This window comes from Phocoena sinus, chromosome 12, assembly GCF_008692025.1.
Source record: "Phocoena sinus isolate mPhoSin1 chromosome 12, mPhoSin1.pri, whole genome shotgun sequence".
Taxonomy (NCBI): domain Eukaryota; kingdom Metazoa; phylum Chordata; class Mammalia; order Artiodactyla; family Phocoenidae; genus Phocoena; species Phocoena sinus.
Genome location: NC_045774.1, coordinates 25,752,544 through 25,771,331, shown reverse-complemented (window position 1 = coordinate 25,771,331; position 18,788 = coordinate 25,752,544). Strand labels below are relative to the sequence as shown.

Below are 18,788 nucleotides of genomic sequence, written 5' to 3'. Positions count from 1 at the left end.
TTCACTGCAGCTCTATTTACAATAGCCAGGACACGGAAGCAACCTAAGTGTCCACTGAGAGGTGAATGGATAAAGAAGATGTGGCACATATATACAATGGAATATTACTCAGCCATAAAAAAGGGAAATTGAGTTATCTGTAGTGAGGTGGATGGACCTAGAGTGTGTCATACAGAGTGAAGTAAGTCAGAAAGAGAAAAACAAACACCGTATGCTAACACATATATATAGAATCTAAGGGGGAAAAAATGGTTCTGAAGAACCTAGGGGTAGGACAGGAATAAAGATGCAGATGCAGAGAATGGACTTGAGGACATGGGGAGGGGGAAGGGTAAGCTGGGACGAAGTGAGAGAGTGGCATGGACATATATACACTATCAAACGTAAAATAGATAGCTAGTGGGAAGCAGCCACATAGCACAGGGAGAGCAGCTTGGTGCTTTGTGACCACCTAGAGGGGTGGGATAGGGAGGGTGGGAGGGAGACACAAGAGGGAGGGGATATGGAGATATATGTATATCTGATTCACTTTGTTATACAGCAGAAACCAACATAACATTGTAAAGCAATTATACTCCAATAAAGATGTTAAAAAAGAAATCACCTTCCTCAGATTGGGGGGGGCGGGCGCTGAGAAGCAAAACCAAAAAAACTGCAAACTAGATACAAGATTAGAACACCTGGTTTATTGGGAAAAATTCATAATGAAAACTGCAACTGCTTATTTTTACAACTTACAAGATAATAATTTGATACATAAAATGAATTGGTTTTCATTACATAAGTACAAATATTAAAATAAAAAATCCATGTGATATATCATATTTGCCATTCAGAGAAATCCCACATCCCTGAATTCTCCTGTTGCATGTTTTACCTCAGATATTTTTAATCTGTTTACCAAGGGAAACCAGGTTTTTAACCGTATTTGAGTTTTTGATTACAGCTGCAATTTATCAGAAGCTGTGTCTACATGATTAGAGCCTGGTCAAGCCTAAGACGAAAAATTCAAGCCATTTCTTCTCTTTAGGCTCTTTTAATGTTACTTTTGTGAAGGAAATGGCCCTCCTAATGGTTTACTAAACAACCTAATCCTACCTAGAGGTTACGACGAATTAGACCAATCCACCTTTTGATCCAGTCTGCCCTAGTCTAGAACATATAGACACCAAACAGCACAGAATTATTAGTAGCACTTTACCACACCCCAACCCTACAAACCACTTTAAAAGAGAAAATTTCATCTTAAGATTTCACTACTTAAGGAGGTCTTACTACTGCAACAGGCTTTGGCTATGAAAGAATACTTTCCTAGATGCCATATCAAGTTAACGGGAAGCTTAGCCCCAAATCAGTTATTCATGATGTTAATTAGAAATCCTCACAAATGATATGCATTTAGGAAATGATTTTGCTTCTTTTAATAGCTGAAGGTTTGAAAAAATATTTATTTTTTGCATTTCTTTTAGAATATTTGGTCACTGGCAATTTTTACCAATATCTTCCTCTTCTCCTTAGTCCTTAATAGACCCAGTTCATTCCATCTGGGAAAAACAGAAACCTGATCAGATTACTCAAATCTCTGAAGCCTTCTCATTTTTACCTTATAAATTACGTAAGTTTCCTTCTCATATTCTTTTACAAATGCAATATAAATGGTATGGCTAGATATAAGGAAACCACTGGCATATTAGTAATTAGGTAATTAGTTAAAAGAAGTAAGTCTTGTTTAACTCTACAGATCACAGATAAAAGATGAATATGAAACTCTAAAACTATTTAAGAAATATTCTCTCCCAAAGTATTGTAGCATTTTGACTATAGTTTAATGATATGAACACTGCCCCAAACATAGGTTCAGAGTATTCCAGGGGAAACAGTTTCTTTCTCTGGAATCCATCTCAGCAGCAGTGATGTTCTTCTGCTCATTCCCCACCTTAGGGAGATGTGTAGAAGTACCTCGGCTTGGCATTGCCCAGCAGGTCATCTGCATAGTTGGGGAGGCAACAGAAGAAGAAGGCACAGCCAATCAGGATAATCGTGGCCGCCCACCCAAAGCCGTAGGCCCAGTTATAGATGTAAATGCCAGCAGAGCTGTTAGCCAAGTTAAAGGTCTGGTTGTACTTCACAGGGTAAATTACCAGGGCGATGATCTGGAGCACAGCTAAAAGGAAGGAAAAAAAAATACAACGTATGAATGTATGAATGAATGAATGCATGATAACAACAGATTATTTCCTCTTCCACAACATTTTTGCCTTAAAATAAGTATTAAATCCACCTAAATAATGCTGATAAAAGGGGCTGGGGGAGTCTAGTTAATCATAAGCCAAAAAAGATGACTGAATATTGTGTGTCAGAGCTACCTGGCACTGAGTAGAATACTGAGTATATGAAATACAGACAGAAAATTAGAGATTCATGTACCTATGTAAGCATTATATATACTAAGCTAAAACGTGCTGAATTGTGGTGTGCAATAGGAAGCAAGAGGGTAGAGGAGAGCCTACTTTTTCATCTTTGCTTTTCCTGTGCCAAACATAAGTTAATATTATCAGTGTTAGCAAAATAAAACATATGTACATATACATATGTCTGTGTGTATGCACACACAGACACAGATAGAGGAATACTCATTCAATAAATAAATGACTAAATAAAACAATGAATCAGTGATGCGAATGATCAATGGGAGAATCAGAAGAAAAGCCTGCAGAGGAAGGGGGAATCTGAAGAATAAATAGAAATGAAGAGATGGAGGAGAGGAAGAAGAGCGTTCCAGCCTCTGGGGAAATAGAAGCAAAAGAGGGGAATAACCACAGTGCTTTAAAAAGTGAAAGGGGGGCTTCCCTGGTAGCGCAGTGGTTGAGAGTCTGCCTGCTGATGCAGGGGACACGGGTTCGTGCCCCGGTCCGAGAAAATCCCACATGCCGCGGAGCGGCTGGGCCCGTGAGCCATGGCCGCTGAGCCTGCGCGTCTGGAGCCTGTGCTCCGCAACGGGAGAGGCCACAACAGTGAGAGGCCTGCGTACCGCAAAAAAAAAAAAAAAAAAAGTGAAAGGGAAGATACGGGAAGGAAAGCATATGTCAAAAAAATTTCTAAACTCTTTGATATGAGTCACATTATTACAATTATTATTAATCATGTATTAACAATTTACATTGCTTAAAAATAAAAGGAATTTATTAAATCTACTTTGTAGTCTTTTTCAATGAACATGCCTAATTCTATAAAGCTCTAATGAGTATACACATGCTATGCTATGCTATGCATATTTTTACCTAGTATTTAGTATGTGCATTGCCATGACTTTGGGTATAAGCAGATTTTAGCTCTGTGACACTCAGACGCTACTCTTCACAAAGAGGGATCAGCTGGCTGAGCTCCCAGGAGTATGTCAGGGAGTGAACAGTCCTCGCCACCACTTTTATTTCACCTTAATTTTTTTCTACTAGCTCCACAGATATACCCTTAACTAGTTTTCTTTTTTTTTTTTAAATTACTAGAAAGGCTGTAGATGTTTCCACATCTTGATTTGTTGCTTCTATTTCCCAACTTAAAATGTTCTTCTTTGGCAACTTGTGAAAGGCAATCTTAGTGCAGATCTTAGATATTTCTCTAGTTCCTGTCTACTTTATTTATTTTTTTAAAATATTTATTTATTTATTTATTTATTTTGGCTGCACCAGGTCTTAGTTGTGGCATGCAGGATCTTTTTTTTTTTTTCAGTTGTGGCATGCGGACTCTTAGTTGTGGCATGTGGTCTTCTTAGTTGCAACATGCGAACTCTTAGTTGCGGCACGCATGTGAGATCTAGTTCCCCCACCAAGGATCAAACTCGGGCCCTCTGCACTGGGAGTTCAGAGTCTTACCCACTGGACCACGAGGGAAGTCCCACTTTCTGTCTAGTTTAAATAACAAACTCTCACTAGTTAAGTTTGTCATTTTCTGCAAATCATTGTGTATGACACAAAAGGAACACGTCTCTGCATTTTTCTCTAATATGCCTAGTAATAAATGTTAAGCATTGTTATTTACCCATTTTGGTTCATCACATAAAGTTCTTGTAATGGTTTGGATCAATTTTTACAAAATCTAAATTGTATTGGTGTTCAGTTATTCTGATTTTAACCCAATAATATACATCACATTAAAAAGAATTGTTATGAAATATATCTTAAAATTCAAGTAGGGCTTATTCAACATTATTACCACTAAAAATGTATTGAGATTTCTAGGCTTTTTATTTTTCTATTAAACATTTCCCATTCCACTTGTCCAACTTTGAAGAAGGGGAGAATTAAATTGTAAAATGAGAACACGGGGTTAAGCAGGACAGTTCAGCTGTTTATCTATCGAAACTCACCAGAGCGAGTTTTTTTTACAATAACTCCTGCAACCCTGTTAGCTAGAGATGGCGATTACTCGATCTTAATGTTTTAATGTTAAGGTGGACAGAAGAGTTTTACTACAATTTCTTTTAATTTTGGTAAAATATACTCAACGTAATATTTATCATTTTAGCCATTTGCTAAGTGTTCGATTCAGTGGCATTAACTGCATTCACAATGTTGTGTAATCATCACCACTATCCATACCTAAAACACTTTCAACATCCACAATATGTACCCATTACCCGCTCCCCTCGGCTGCTGGTAACCTCCAATCGACTTTCTGTCTCTGTGAATTTGCCTATTCCAGGTACTTCATACAAGTGAAATCATAAAATATTCGTCCTTCTGTATCTACCTTATTTCTTTCAGCGTAACGTTTTCAAGGTCCGTCCATGTTGTAGCTCACATCAAAATTTCATTCCTTTTTATGGCTGAATGACATTCCATTGTATGCATAGACTACCTTTCGTTTATGTATTTTTCTGCTGCTGAACACTTGGGTTGTTTCCACCTTTTGGCTATTGTGAATAATGCCGCTATGAACATGGACGTACAAGTACCTATTCAAATCCCTGCTTTTGGTTCTTTTGGATATATACCTAGAAGTGGAATTGATGGGTCATAAAGGATTCTTCAATGAACGTTAATGTCACAGTGTTATTTCTAATGGTGATTTATATAGGCATCTACCTAGTCTTCTAAGACATGTGATAGGAAGCTACATCAAATTGTTTCTTTGATAAGGTCTTGTAAATTTGAACTACAAAACACCAAATAAAAGTGGAGGGGGGATTCAACAAGATTCTTCATATGTTTTGTGATTCCTAGCCATTTCTGATTCTAAAATATTATTCCAAAAGCAAAGTTTGAAACATGAGGAACACTCGAGTAAACTTTATTTTGAATCAGGAGACATTTTTAAATGTACAGGGGATGGTTAGATCTGCACTGGCTGGTTCTCGGAGGCTACCTCCTTCCTCCCAGCCAGGGCCTTTTTGCTCCTCACTTATCCTGCCCTAGATCCTGCCATCACCTTCTTTGTACTCAGGGAACCCTGTGCACAGCAGTCCCACTCAGGCTCAGGCTTGATCCTATGGACCCCTCTAGTTACAAGGCTTCTGACTTGTTTCCAAAACCATATGCTCACTTTGTATTTATACCCCAGGTCTGTGGCTGGACTTCGGCATTTGTTCCATGAGCCTAAGTTAGTAGCTTGAGAAATGGACTGTGGCCGCCTCACTTTGCCCTTATCAGCATCTTCTTCTTCTTTCCCCTCCTCAGGAAATCCAGATTTGCATCTAAATCCAGCTCTGTGGCTGGGGTCCTGCTCCTTTGGCAGACTTCCCTACTGCCAGGTGCCCACCTAAAATTTTAAATAATTCTTGCCCCTAGATTCTTGCTAGTTCTGATATTCCCTTAATAAATGATCTCTCCAAGCCCCACCCAGCTGCATAACTAAGTTTCCCATCCCCCCAACCCTGGCTCTAAGCTGCAAAGAGGCAGTTCCAGATCTGGCCCCTCCCAGATGCCCCATCCCACTGCAGAAAACCCTTCTGTGACCCACCACATCCTAGGACTGCAGAACGCCTTCAACAAGTGCAATGGTTCAGGGACATTCCAGTCCCCTCAGGCATGGGGCTCATGGGAGGCCAGCCTGGGACCACTATGGAGACACTGCACTTCCAACCCTGGTCCCTCGGGGCAGGGGTGTCAAGGGCATGGGGTCATCTACGAGAGATACCAGCAGGTAGAGTGACAACCTTCCTCACTTGGATGGGGGACATGGAACGCTGTCTCAGGCAGAGGATAAAAGGGATCCAGCTCTTAAAATACATCTCTCCTCTGTTACTTCTGCCTTTGGTGACACATTTTCCGAGAACAGATCAGGAACTGTATTGTCAGAGATCTTCTTTGTGGCGTGGACATTATTATATTGATGTCCCCTGCTGATAGGAAGAAAGGATTGCTGGCGCACAGTCTTACCAGCCAGGGCCAGGAGGCTTCCAATCATTCTCAGGAAGACAAGCATTTGGGATCCGCAGAGGGCAAAGAAAGAGAGGATGAAAGAGATCACCAGGATGATGAAGCCACAGAAGAGCATGGCGGCAACTGCCTTTCCCCACGCTATAAGAAAGAAACAGCAATTAGTAAGGCAGACAAGCCAAATTTAAAGTTACTTATCAAAGCATCAATGGGGTTTTTTTCTTCTTTCTACTAATTGTATTTGGGTGGAAAAACAGATTTTCTTTAGACAATACTTAAGCATCTCCATATTTTAAGGGAAGAATAGGCAAATTCATAGGTAGGACATTAACATACTGATATGCAGTAATGCCTTATCCCCTCAGTTTTGGGGCAAATGTTTATACCTCCAAAATGAAAAGTAAACTACATTAAACTGTATCTCATTTAATAAACTGGCATATAAACAGGTATATTTAAAAGAGTCACTCAAGTTCTACTATAACATGACCACAATAAACAACATTTTTACTATGGCACAATCCAAATTACAATCTCTTCAGGAACTGTTTCAAATACCTTTAAAAGGATCTTTTTTCCATATTAAGGTTTGGTCCCATGCAAAAATAATTACTGAAAACTCATAGTACGTATGACTAGACAGAGACATCAAATAAAACAATTTAATTGTAAAGTAGCTAGCTGTGCTTTTTATAACAAGTTTAGGTGCAAACAACATTTCTAAATTTTAACTTGTGAAGTATTCAGAATTTATCGCACAATAATTCTCAATTATTGACATGGGCCCTAAAAACAATAAGGATGAGGTGGAAATTGAGTTCTAGGTTTGAAGATCTACATGGGCAGCTCTAGCCCTGGGTCATTCTGCTCTGCCCCTGTGGGAAGAGAAGAGTCATGACTCCCAAGCTAAGGATTCCAGCCAATCATTCTTATTGTTCAAACTGCACTGATTCCTAAAATCTCTTCCCACACAACCTTCTCTCTAGAGGCAGTAACTGACATGTACGAAGTAATCGCTCTGTACCAGGTACTGGGCTAAGAACCCGCCATGCCTTAGCAACCTGAATCCTCACAATAACTTTTTAAGGTTCACACTCTGTTATCATTTCTATTTTAGAAGTGAGATTATACTAAGCCTTTGAGAGTCCACATAACCTGCCCAGAGCCACACAGCTGGCAGCCAAGTTTGATTTCCAGACTGTCTGAATCCAGAACAGGACTCTTTTTTCTTTTCTTTTAAGATATAAGTTACATACTAGAAAATTCATCCATTTAAAGCATACAATTCTGTAGTTTTCACTCCATTCACAGGGTTGTGCAACCATCACCACTTTCAATTCCAAAATTTTCATCACCCCAAAGAGAAACCCCATGTCCGTTAGCAGTGCCCTTCTCCTCCCCACTTCCTTCACCTTCTGATCTACTTTCTGTCTCTATAAATTTGCTTATTCTGGACATTTCATATAAAAGGAATTATATACTATGTGGCCTTTGTGACTGTCTTACGCTTTCACTTAGCATAATGTCTTCAAGGTTCACCCATGTTGGAACAGCATGGATTAGGACTGCTTTTCTGTTTGTTTTTTGCTTTTTGTTTGTTTTTTTTTTTGCGGTACGCGGGCCTCTCACTGTTGTGGCCTCTCCCGTTGCAGAGCACTGGCTCTGGACGCGCAGGCTCAGCGGCCATGGCTCACGGGCCCAGCCGTTCTGCGGCATGTGGGATCTTCCCGGACCGGGACACAAACCCGTGTCCCCTGCATCGGCAGGCGGACTCTCAACCACCGCGCCACCAGGGAAGCCCTGCATTCCTTTTTATGACCAATAATTATTCTATTGTATGGATAGCCCACATTATGTTTACCCACTCATTCATTAATGGATGAACATGCACCCTTAACCTATTTCTCTTTATTGCATTTGAAAAGGAGAGCTGCGTGTACCTCGGCACTGGTTTTACTCCAGCTTTAACCGAGCTTGGCTGGCAAACAAATCCTGACTTAATTTGGGGTCATTGGACTGGTCAGTGTTAGACAAAGTTAAGGACTAGCAGAAAGAACAAGGGCTTGGGAGCCAGCTTGCCCTCGTGTATACCCTGCCTCTATTACCTACTAGCCACTGTCAGTCTGCTCCTCTGTTAACCAAGGCTAAAATGCCTTCTTTCAAGATTACGGTGAGGATGAGAGCTCTTGTGTGAAAAGTCATGGAGCTGTTAATTCTCCAGCCCTCTCTGTTCAAAAATGTCCTCATGTATTCCGATGACTTTCTCCAGTACCTCAAGTTTTCACTTTATTCAACGTTCTCAAGGTTCTACACTGTCACATGAAGACTCTTCCTCAGTTCTCCACTGCATGTTTACATCTTCAACTGTTAGAGACAAACCTGGGCTGAGCTCCCCTGTTCCCTTCTCTAGCCTCCACACTCCCTCCAAATCTTCATCTAGATTCAGGGATGACTGGGGTATAATAGGTAATTAAGGAAACGACTTTACATGCTCAAATACCGTGTTTTCACACAAATTACCCCTTAGTGGCACTGGTCAGGATGGCGTCATGACAGTACCTGAGTGGGCCTAGTTATATGTTTATAATTTTTATTACTTTCCTCCACGTCTTGCTCTCTTCCCATGAGATCAGTAAGACCAAGGTAAAATAGAAATGTTTTATTTTAAGATAGACATGGATAAAGCCAAAATGTGAGATTAAGTCTCTTTTCTCACTTTTGCCTTGTCCTTCGAGTAAGGTAACTTTCCAGAGAAAACGGACCATGCTTTGGAAAGAACATTAATTAATCAGACCATCTCGAAGTCTAGCCCATAAACCACTGACTCAAAATCATCAGTGGTGCTTATAAAAAGTATGGATTCCGGGCTTCCCTGGTGGCACAGTGGTTGAAAGTCCGCCTGCCGATGCAGGGGACGCGGGGTCGTGCCCCGGTCCGGGAAGATCCCACGTGCCGCGGAGCGTTTGGGCCCGTGAGCCATGGCCTCTGAGCCTGCGCGTCCAGAGCCTGTGCTCCGCAAAGGGAGAGGCCACAACAGTGAGAGGCCCGCGTACCGCAAAAAAAAAAAAAAAAAAAGGTATGGATTCCTATGCATCCCTCCAGACATGTTGAATCAGAGTTGGAAAGGAATCTGCATTTTACTGGTATTTCTTACATTTATACTAAAGTTTGAGACCAACTAAGAGAGATGATTAATCTTCTTATAAAAATAGCTGGAGCATGTAACTTTCAGTATGTAACCCACTGTCAATTACAGTCTCATGTCTGTAGATTTTTGCATGGCTACTGCCAATCATTAAATTCAATTAAATAAAATCATTAAATTCCAATAAGCAGACACTGAGTTTTCCTTTTAAGGTGAGTTCACATGTTTGAAACTGTTCAATGAAAAGGCAACACAGCTATATAAGCCACACAGAGGAATGCAGACAGGAAGATCAGTTGTATAGCAGAATGTGAGTTTTCAATAAAAACAGGAGAAGCATGCTAACAGGGAACATATTTAGTAATCGAACTTTGACAATCACAGATTAAGGTTTTTAAAGTATAGCTAAATAAATGATGTATGATGTTGCTATAAAGAGTAACATCAATCATTTTGCCTGTTTATTTGAGGAAGATTAATACAAAGTTAGATTATTGCTATTACTGCTTCCGCTGACATTACCGCTGAGGTGTAATTTACATTTAGTTTCAGGTACTTGAAAGGAATTAAATAAAAGAAATAGTAAGCCAATTCACCTAACCTAAAACCAACAGGTGAATGTAAATATGAACAGATCATTTTAAGAAATTTTCCTATGTTATGTTAAATCAACTCAATTAGCATCTTCCTTATTTAAAATGCTGAGTCTAAAGAAAATCAAAATGGACAGTTAAGCAACACTCTGTCTGGAGAAAGGCTGCCTTGGAAGTAGAACGTGTAAAACCTGCTCCTTGAGAGTGGAAACACCCACATTGATTCACTTAACTATCATTTAAGATGTGGCACATATATACAATGTAATATTACTCAGCCATAAAAAGAAACGAAATTGAGCTATTTGTAATGAGGTGGATAGACCTAGAGTCTGCCATACAGAGTGAAGAAAGTCAGAAAGAGAAAGACAAATACCGTATGCTAACACATATATATGGAATTTAAGAAAAAAATAATGTCATGAAGAACCTAAGGGTAAGACAGGAATAAAGACACAGACCTACTAGAGAATGGACTTGAGGATATGGGGGGGGGGGAAGGGTGAGCTGAGACAAAGAGAGAGAGGGGCATGGACATATATACACTACCAAACGTAAGGTAGATAGCTAGTGGGAAGCGGCTGCATAGCACAGGGAGATCAGTTCCGTGCTTTGTGACCGCCTGGAGGGGTGGGATAGGAAGGGTGGGAGGGAGGGAGACGCAAGAGGGAAGAGATATGGGAGCATATGTATATGTATAACTGATTCACTTTGTTATAAAGCAGAAATTAACACACCATTGTAAAGCAATTATACTCCAATAAAGATGTAAAAAAAAAATTACAATGAGGTATCAACTAAAAAAAAAAAAAGATACAAATCTTGACATGGTTTTGAAGGTCCTGACTGATGGATAACAAGGAAGGCAATCTGCTGCCTCATGTCAATGACTATTTTGTTGTAAGATGATGAGATGGATCCTACCGGGTCTGAGCAGGGTCCTTCCAGCCCAATATTCTGCCTGAGAAGGGAACCAACAGCCATGTAGACTAACAACATGGCAATTCTCCATGACATACATTTTGAAAACTTTAGATAAATCTGTAGGCTAAGTGCCTTTGGTCTCCCTTAATCACCCAGAATGAATCTAATATCTATAAACTTACCCAACCCTTTGGGAACTATATATTTTTATATTATACCTTGGTCTAAATTGTACCCTATTTACCAGCCTCAATGGAAAAACATCAATTTGTAAAACTTATCTTGAAGCTACTTCTTTCATGATTCAACATCAACAGATGGTCCTCAGGTCTTTGAAGACAGTCCATCTTCATCTATTCTGAAGACAAGTCTGTCCTTCATTAATATTTTATACACTAAATTTCTGCCTTTCCTAATCCGCATTTTACTGGTATTTCTTACATCCATACTAAAATTTGAGAACAACTAAGATAGATGATTAATCTCCTTATAAAAACAGATTGCAGCACTGCCAAAAAGGAGTGTGTAACTTTCAGTATGTGACCTATGGTCAATTATAGTCTCATTTCTATAGATTTTTTTCATGGTTACTGCCAATCATTAAATTCAATTAAATACTATCATTAAATTCAAATAAGCAGAATGTGTGTGTGTGTGTGTGTGTGTAGGGGATTGGGGAAGGATTGTCATTGTCAATTATCTTTCTCTGAATTGAGACCACAAAAGCATGCTGCACTCCAGGTAAACAGAGTTTCTGCGCAGGGATGTTGTTTTTTGTTTTGTTTCCTTAAGGGAAGATAAATTTGGTGTTTCATATATATATATAATTTATTCTGTCCTAAGTTTATTTTCTAAGTACCACTTGAAGAAATTTATGTTATCAAAGAAACCAGCAACATTATAAATCCACTTTAGATAAGATTCATTAAAGATCCATTTAGGTAATGAATGGCTTATCAGATTTTGCTATTGCTTGCAAAGATTCAACATTAAGTCAACAACATGGAATCCATTCACTGGTTACTAATGAAATTCTGAGTTTTTTCTAAAAAATGTTTTTAAGTTTTTTGTATGAGGGATAATGCTATACGTTTTTCCAGAGATTATATACTAAAACATGATGTTACAAGGCAAATACAGCTGGGAAAAGACCAGTAAGATCGACTGAGAAGAAAAGAGCAATAAAAGTAAAAATAAATAAATACCTTGAATATCAAGCTAGAAACCATAAATCAAAGTTAAGCTTATGAAAAGAAAAAATAAACTTTTATTTTAAGACAAGGAGAGCACTACTGCTATATCGTGGGTGACATTTTGGAGACTGTCATTACTTTTTCAACCCAAATTAGTATTTCTTTTAATGGATTTGCTGCATTCTTCAGTAGCTTTACATGTGGGCACCAAACATTGACCAAAACAGTCTGTGGCCTAGCCCCTTACTCAGTGCCCTGCAGATTCCAAATTGTCACCCAACTAGAGTAGAGGATGGTTCCTTTCCAGAACAAAGGATTCACCTATGAACAATACAGAAAGCCCTACCCATTAATACAAGATTTTGTCAGATTCCTTCCTATTGTTTCTATAAAGTTCTTTATGTCATACACAAGCAGAACTGAAAACTGGACAAGACCATAATTGAAAAAATAAAAAAGATGCTATCTTGTGACCACCTACAGGGGTGGGATAGGGAGGATGGGAGGGAGATGCAAGAGGGAGGAGATATGGGACTATATGTATATATATAGCTGATTCACTTTGTTATAAATCAGAAACTAACACACCATTGTAAAGCAATTATACTCCAATAAAAAAAATATATATATATATATATATATCCTCCAGGTTCAAAAAAAAAAGATGCTATCTACAAATAAATATAAACATGGGTAGATGATATATTCAAAAAGACTGTTGCATAGTCAATGATGAGATCTGCAGTAATACAGGCCAGTGCTTCTGAAACTTAAAAGTGCTTACGAATCACCTGGGGACCTTGTTAAAATACAGATTCCAATTCAGTAGGTGGGGCCTGAGATGCTAAGTATCCAGTAACCTCCCAGATAATACTGATGCTGCTGGTCTGTAACACACAGAGTAGCAAAAATCTGGAGGATGACTCAGGAAAGCCTCCCAAAAAATCGACACAGGAAGAACGATTCTGCAGAAAGTTTGGAAGGCAGGAGAGGAATGGCTTAAAGGAAGAATGATGCCGGGGTCTCTGGGGAGAAATTCCACAGTAGGTGTGAGATTCTTTACATGCTCTACATTTTCCCCTGAAACTGAGCCAGATGATAACCCTTTCCCATTGGTTTTTATGGAACTTTACCCCTTATGGCCTTCTTTTAAAGTCTGAGTGGGGAAACCATCCTACACGGGAAGATGGGAAAATACAGGAAATTCTGTGTGAACTCAGACGAAATAACTAGCAGCAAATTTGGAATCTACCCTCAAACGTTTGAAAATCTGTCCGTTGGAAGAAGGCTGGAAAGAATAATTTACAGAGAAGCACATTTCACCTCTTGCCGGTGTAAGAGAGGTACTTTTAAACAAATAGCATCGTGCAGAAAATTAAGTTGCTGAACAACAGGAAGAAGCTCAGATCAGCCACGGGCGATGCTGATAGGTGGGCTTTGGAGAAAGCTTGAGTAGGCGCACTCTTCATCCCTCCTAGATCTAACAGTCTAGGAGTCTCTGGCCATTTACAAGGAGAAAAGACAAATCAGGGATTGAGGCTCTCTGGTAGTGCTAAGCGCAGCAAATGTGGAGAAAACCGGTCAAGATCACTGGTTCCTAGATGTCTAGATTTTATAAATCAACATATATATATTTTTAATTATGAAAATCAATTGAGAGTGTCCAACTTTTTGTTTTACTATGTACGAATGTGAACACATGCCCGCAAAGATTAATCTACCTACTAATGCCTAATTTCATACAATAAGAGCATTTGAATACGTGACCCTGCCCCTCTGCAAAAAAGCCACAAGAACATAATCTCAAAATGAAATCCTTTAAGTTGAATTTAGGCTAATGTAAAACTATTAACTTCATACCTACTGATATTTTTCTCATTTCTCGTACATTTAAGAACCATAGGGCTAGATGATCTAAAAATATTTCCTGTATTAACCTGATTCTGTGACTTATCCAAGGCTGATTTCATGTAAAAAACATTCAATGTGGTATCTTTGGTAAAAATGAGACTCTGCACTTCTGAGTTCAGATCCAAGGCAAAGGCTCTCCGATGCTGCCACACTGACTCCCCGCCATCATTCTTGGAGCATAAATTCATCTCAGCTGTCCCTGTAATTTATGCATAAACTTATCTTCATTAGTCTCTACCCTGACAAGTCAGAGCTTGCTTAGGACTTGAAATCTACATCTCTGATGCTGAAAATATCCTCCTGATGTACTCTTTCTTAAAACTGTAAAAGAAGGTGCCAGGAGTGCAAAAATACTGTCTGTGAACATGGATTCAAATTTAATTTAGCATCTTCTTTTATTTATTTATTTTTAGCTGCGTTGGGTCTTCGTTGCTGTGCGCAGGCTTTCTCTCTAGTTGCAGTACGCAGGCTTCTCATTGCTGTGGAGCACGGGCTCTAGGCACGCAGGCTTCTGTAGTTGTGGCCCACGGGCTTAGTTGCTCAGCGGCATGTGGGATCTTCCCGGACCAGGGCTCGAACCCGTGTCCCCTGCATTGGCAGGCGGATTCTTAACCACTGTGCCACCAGGGAAGTCCTAACTTGGCATTTTCTTTATACATGAAATCTGAATGATCATTGCAATGTTTAAATCTAGAGTTTTCTTTTCCAATTTTGAGGACCAGAAACCATGACTTTTTTAAAAATCCAAACAAGAATTTGTATTTATTTAGTTGTTACTATTATGTAAAAGAAAATATTCAGTGTTTAATTTGATTCATTGATGAGGAAAAATGAGGTGATATGGTAATCTGAAATTCTTTAAAAAAAAGTTAATGACAGTGAAGAATATAACATTCTTCTTTTTACATAATTCTATGGAACTATTTACCTTTATTTAAAAAATCTTTATTATTTAGTATTATTGCTGATACCTGCCAGCAAAATGAACATATTGTTACAAATGTCAGCAACTAAAAGAGATAGTGAAGCACTTTGTAATAAACAGGTATACTTTCTTAATACTGTAGTTTACAGTGGTAAATCACAAGGTTTATTTTCTAGCACATAGCAAGAATTTTTTAAAAAGTGATTATACACACTTAATTCTCAATATTGAGATATCATTTTAATTAGAGCCATCAACCTTATTCCTTGTTGTGTTTGTACATACGTGGGAGTGTGTGTAAACTGCTTACTGTATTTTAGATAAAATATGACCTCATGTGAACATATTGTTTTTGGCAAGGCCTAATTGCAGCTATCTGAACATCTCAAAAGTTCAGAGACGCCTAGATAATCAACCTACGGGATAGGAGTACACAATTTCTACACCGGTGAGGCAAAACTAGCCAACAGTCCATGGCAGGAGACGGAGTGGAAGTATAATAATCACTCCAACTCATCTTTGACTTCAGTAGCCTGGGATGGGCCTCTCCTGGTGAAATCATAGCTGTTTTCTTCTTCCCAAGGTCACCTAGTGACAGTGGGCGCTAGACTCATTACTTGATTCTAGGGCTTGAGCAAAAGCCACGTCTAACACATCCTTGGCACTTGAGTATCTTTGCAAAGGTCACCAGAATAACCAAATTGGAATGTGAAAGCCACCGACCACTTATGAAAATCATTCTTGCTGCATCACAGAGGCAGCACTAGATTCCTCAAGGCTCACTTGGAAAACCGAACTTTTCTAAAGACCAATTTCTATATCAAATTGAAACATCAACTGTACACTGACTGGATCTGTCTTTTCTCTACAATTAAAAAAAGTTAATGCTTTAGACTCCTGTCTAATTAAAACATTAGAAAACAGAAACAAAACCTGCTTACTCCCTTCTATATCAAAGCACTCTATCAGCCTGAGGTTAGAAGAGCCACACCCTAGGAAGGTGAGTTCATCCTGCAAATCAAGAAAAATAAAAATTGCATTGTGTATTTTTCACAAGAGGGCTGTGGTCACAGCCAGAGCTGTGCAGGCCAGATCATGTCCCAGCAATAGTGCTGATCTAGGCTCTGCCTGCACCCTTCTCCCCGCGGCACACTAACCTTCTTAATTCATATGCCCAGGATCGCTGAATATTCTTTGGGTCCGTATTAGTCTTTGCAGTGAGATACGATTATCAAAGTCTGTTTAAAAACACACCTGTTTTAAGCAAGTCTACTAAATCCCCTACAAGATACTGAACTCTGTTGCATTTTAACCAGAAGATAGAGACATATTATTTCAAAGAAATTAATTCCCTTTGAAAACCTAAAAGACTTGGGGTAATACAAACCCTGGCAGGTGTGCTCTTTGCGCTTTAAGAGATGAAAAACACAGACTTTAAGGAAAGTTAGGAATTCCATTTAGTCTTTACATTTTATTACCTGCTAAGGAGAACCATGCCTCCTTTGGGGAGTAAATTTTTGGGGAGAACTTCCAAATAATTCCACAGTAGATAAGATAAAGCACCAAGCCCCTGATACAGGGTCCCAGAAATAAACAGAGTTTGGTTTGAAGCCCTGGGCCACTTTGGAGGTGCGGGGCAAGTCGAAGGTCCTAGCAGAGAATGGGGAAAAAAAGCAGGGTAGCCTTCTTTCTCAGTTTTAAACTATTAAACTCAGTCGGTAAGGCTCCATTCAGTAGTTGTTGACTTTAAGCTTCTGATTATTCTCATACTTAAACCCTCCTCTCCCGAACCCCTCACACAATGCTAATCACGATAGACCCCGGCTGTTCTTCCCATCTACGAGAAAGCAGGGGGTGGTACCGGCCCAGAGCAAGCTCCTCTCCAGTCCCGCGTAATAGTAACAGGTAGTTCCCTGAGGCTTCCTCCATGCTGGAAAAATAAAATACTCTATCTGCAGTATATTAAGTTGTCAACTCTGCTTCATTTCGCTGGTGTAGAAGATGTGTTTGCTTTTTAGATTTCAAATCAGATTAAAATAAAGTCTTCTAAACAGCAATGCCAGGCCTAAACCCAAAAGACACTCCCTCTAACAAGAATTAGCCTGAAGCATTAAACACTGCAGTATCTACTGAAATCTTCCCTGCTGAAACTTTGATTTAAAGGGCTTTTTTAAAGGAAGAAGAGCTGCTTTCACTTAGTTCAAGTTAAACGAATAATACAGCAACATTAGGGAAGGTACGCATTTTAAATACTTACATTTTAAAATATAAGGCATATTTCATATTTTAAGATATAAAATAGGTGGCGAAATGGGAAGAAATTTCAGTAGGTCTCAAGAAAATATACTTTGTTCATTACATTTACTCATCAAACTCATTGCAAATGGCTGAAATCATCTTTTGCTGTACCGACAGACCCTACGAATAAACGTAGTTTGAACTAGGGCCATTTTCTTCCAGTGTCGAGCCTGGTTTTGGACACGGAAAGCTGCTACTGCTTTATTCTGTTCGGGTCGGATGTATGAACCTAGGCTCTAAAGAGAGATTTGTTGAATCACCTATTACCCCCGACCCTGTTCAGTCCCTTCTCGACCCTGTTTAGTCCATTCTCACAGGGCGACTTCCGCACTCCCAGGGCGCCGGCGCTCGCCCAGCAGCCGCCCGGAGGACTTCACGGAGGCGGCGGCACTCACCAAAGTCCATGAGGCTTTCGCAGTTGTTATCGGAGGTACACCGCCACCACAACGAGGAGTAGTGCTCCTCGGTATTGCTCAACTGTAGCCATCCGCGGCCGGCCAACGCGATGATGTCGAAAATGATGGCGCTGAACAGGAGCAGGGGCAGGATCCACCTGCAGCGCTCGCAGGCCAGGCCGCAGGCCAGCATCTCGACGGCGGTGGTGGAGAGGAGAGGAGAGCGTGGGGCTCGGACGCCGGCGGAGAGTGACCCTAGAGCGCCGGCAGGGCGACAAAAGGGAGGTAGGCCTCGAGGAGGCGGCTCCTGGAGGACGCGGCTCGGGGCTGGCCTCGGGGGCGAGGCGCCCGCCCCACCTAGATTCCGGTGACTCAAAGCGCACCGCCCAGACCTGCCCGGCCGGCCCAGGCGCGCGCGGGGGAGGAGGGGCCGGGCTCGGGTTACACTGGGTGTGTGTGAGCTTACTCTGCCCGGAGAGACCTGGAGCCGCGGGGTCCCACTGCCTCGTTTCCCTCTCACTTGGTCCTCTAGCATCCAGTGCTTTTCTTCTCAGTGCTTCAACGTGTACACATTTTAATCTGCGCATCACCAATTAAATATTTAACCCCTGAAGTCGGATCACAGTCTGATTTTCAACAATACGATATTTAAGTTTCGAGCCATTTGAGATGAGTGTTCACATTGGACAGGAGTCATTGCCGCACTCTAAGCGCGTGTACCGAACCCAGGAGCCGGTCCCTGACCCTACCCGGCAGGGCTGGGCGATTCCTGCTGGGGTCCACCTTTGTACCTTGTACCACGGCTGCTTCAGGCTCTTCACTGCTTACATCCCCACCTTCCCCACTCGGGTGCCAACTCTTTGACAGAAAGACCATGTTTTATTAATCTGTGTATCCCTGGTGTCCAGCACTGTGTCTGGGTCTCAAGGGGGACACAATGAACATTTTATGCGTGAACGCACTGAAATTAGCAAATGCTCATTTCCGTCCTAGAAGCGCTCCACCCGGCTTCTCCAGATAAATTCAG

General features: G+C 40.5%; 1 protein-coding gene across 1 annotated transcript; it reads right to left on the bottom strand.

Annotated features, from left to right (window-relative positions):
* Nucleotides 1-666: 666 nt before the first annotated feature.
* PERP (p53 apoptosis effector related to PMP22) lies at nt 667-18,129 on the bottom strand. The gene is made up of 3 exons (XM_032650617.1): nt 17,762-18,129; nt 6,378-6,518; nt 667-2,164 (listed from the first exon to the last, which is right to left on the bottom strand). Exons 1-3 carry the CDS (start codon nt 17,952-17,954, stop codon nt 1,938-1,940), a joined length of 561 nt encoding a protein of 186 aa, XP_032506508.1. The 5' UTR covers nt 17,955-18,129; the 3' UTR covers nt 667-1,937.
* Nucleotides 18,130-18,788: the final 659 nt, after the last annotated feature.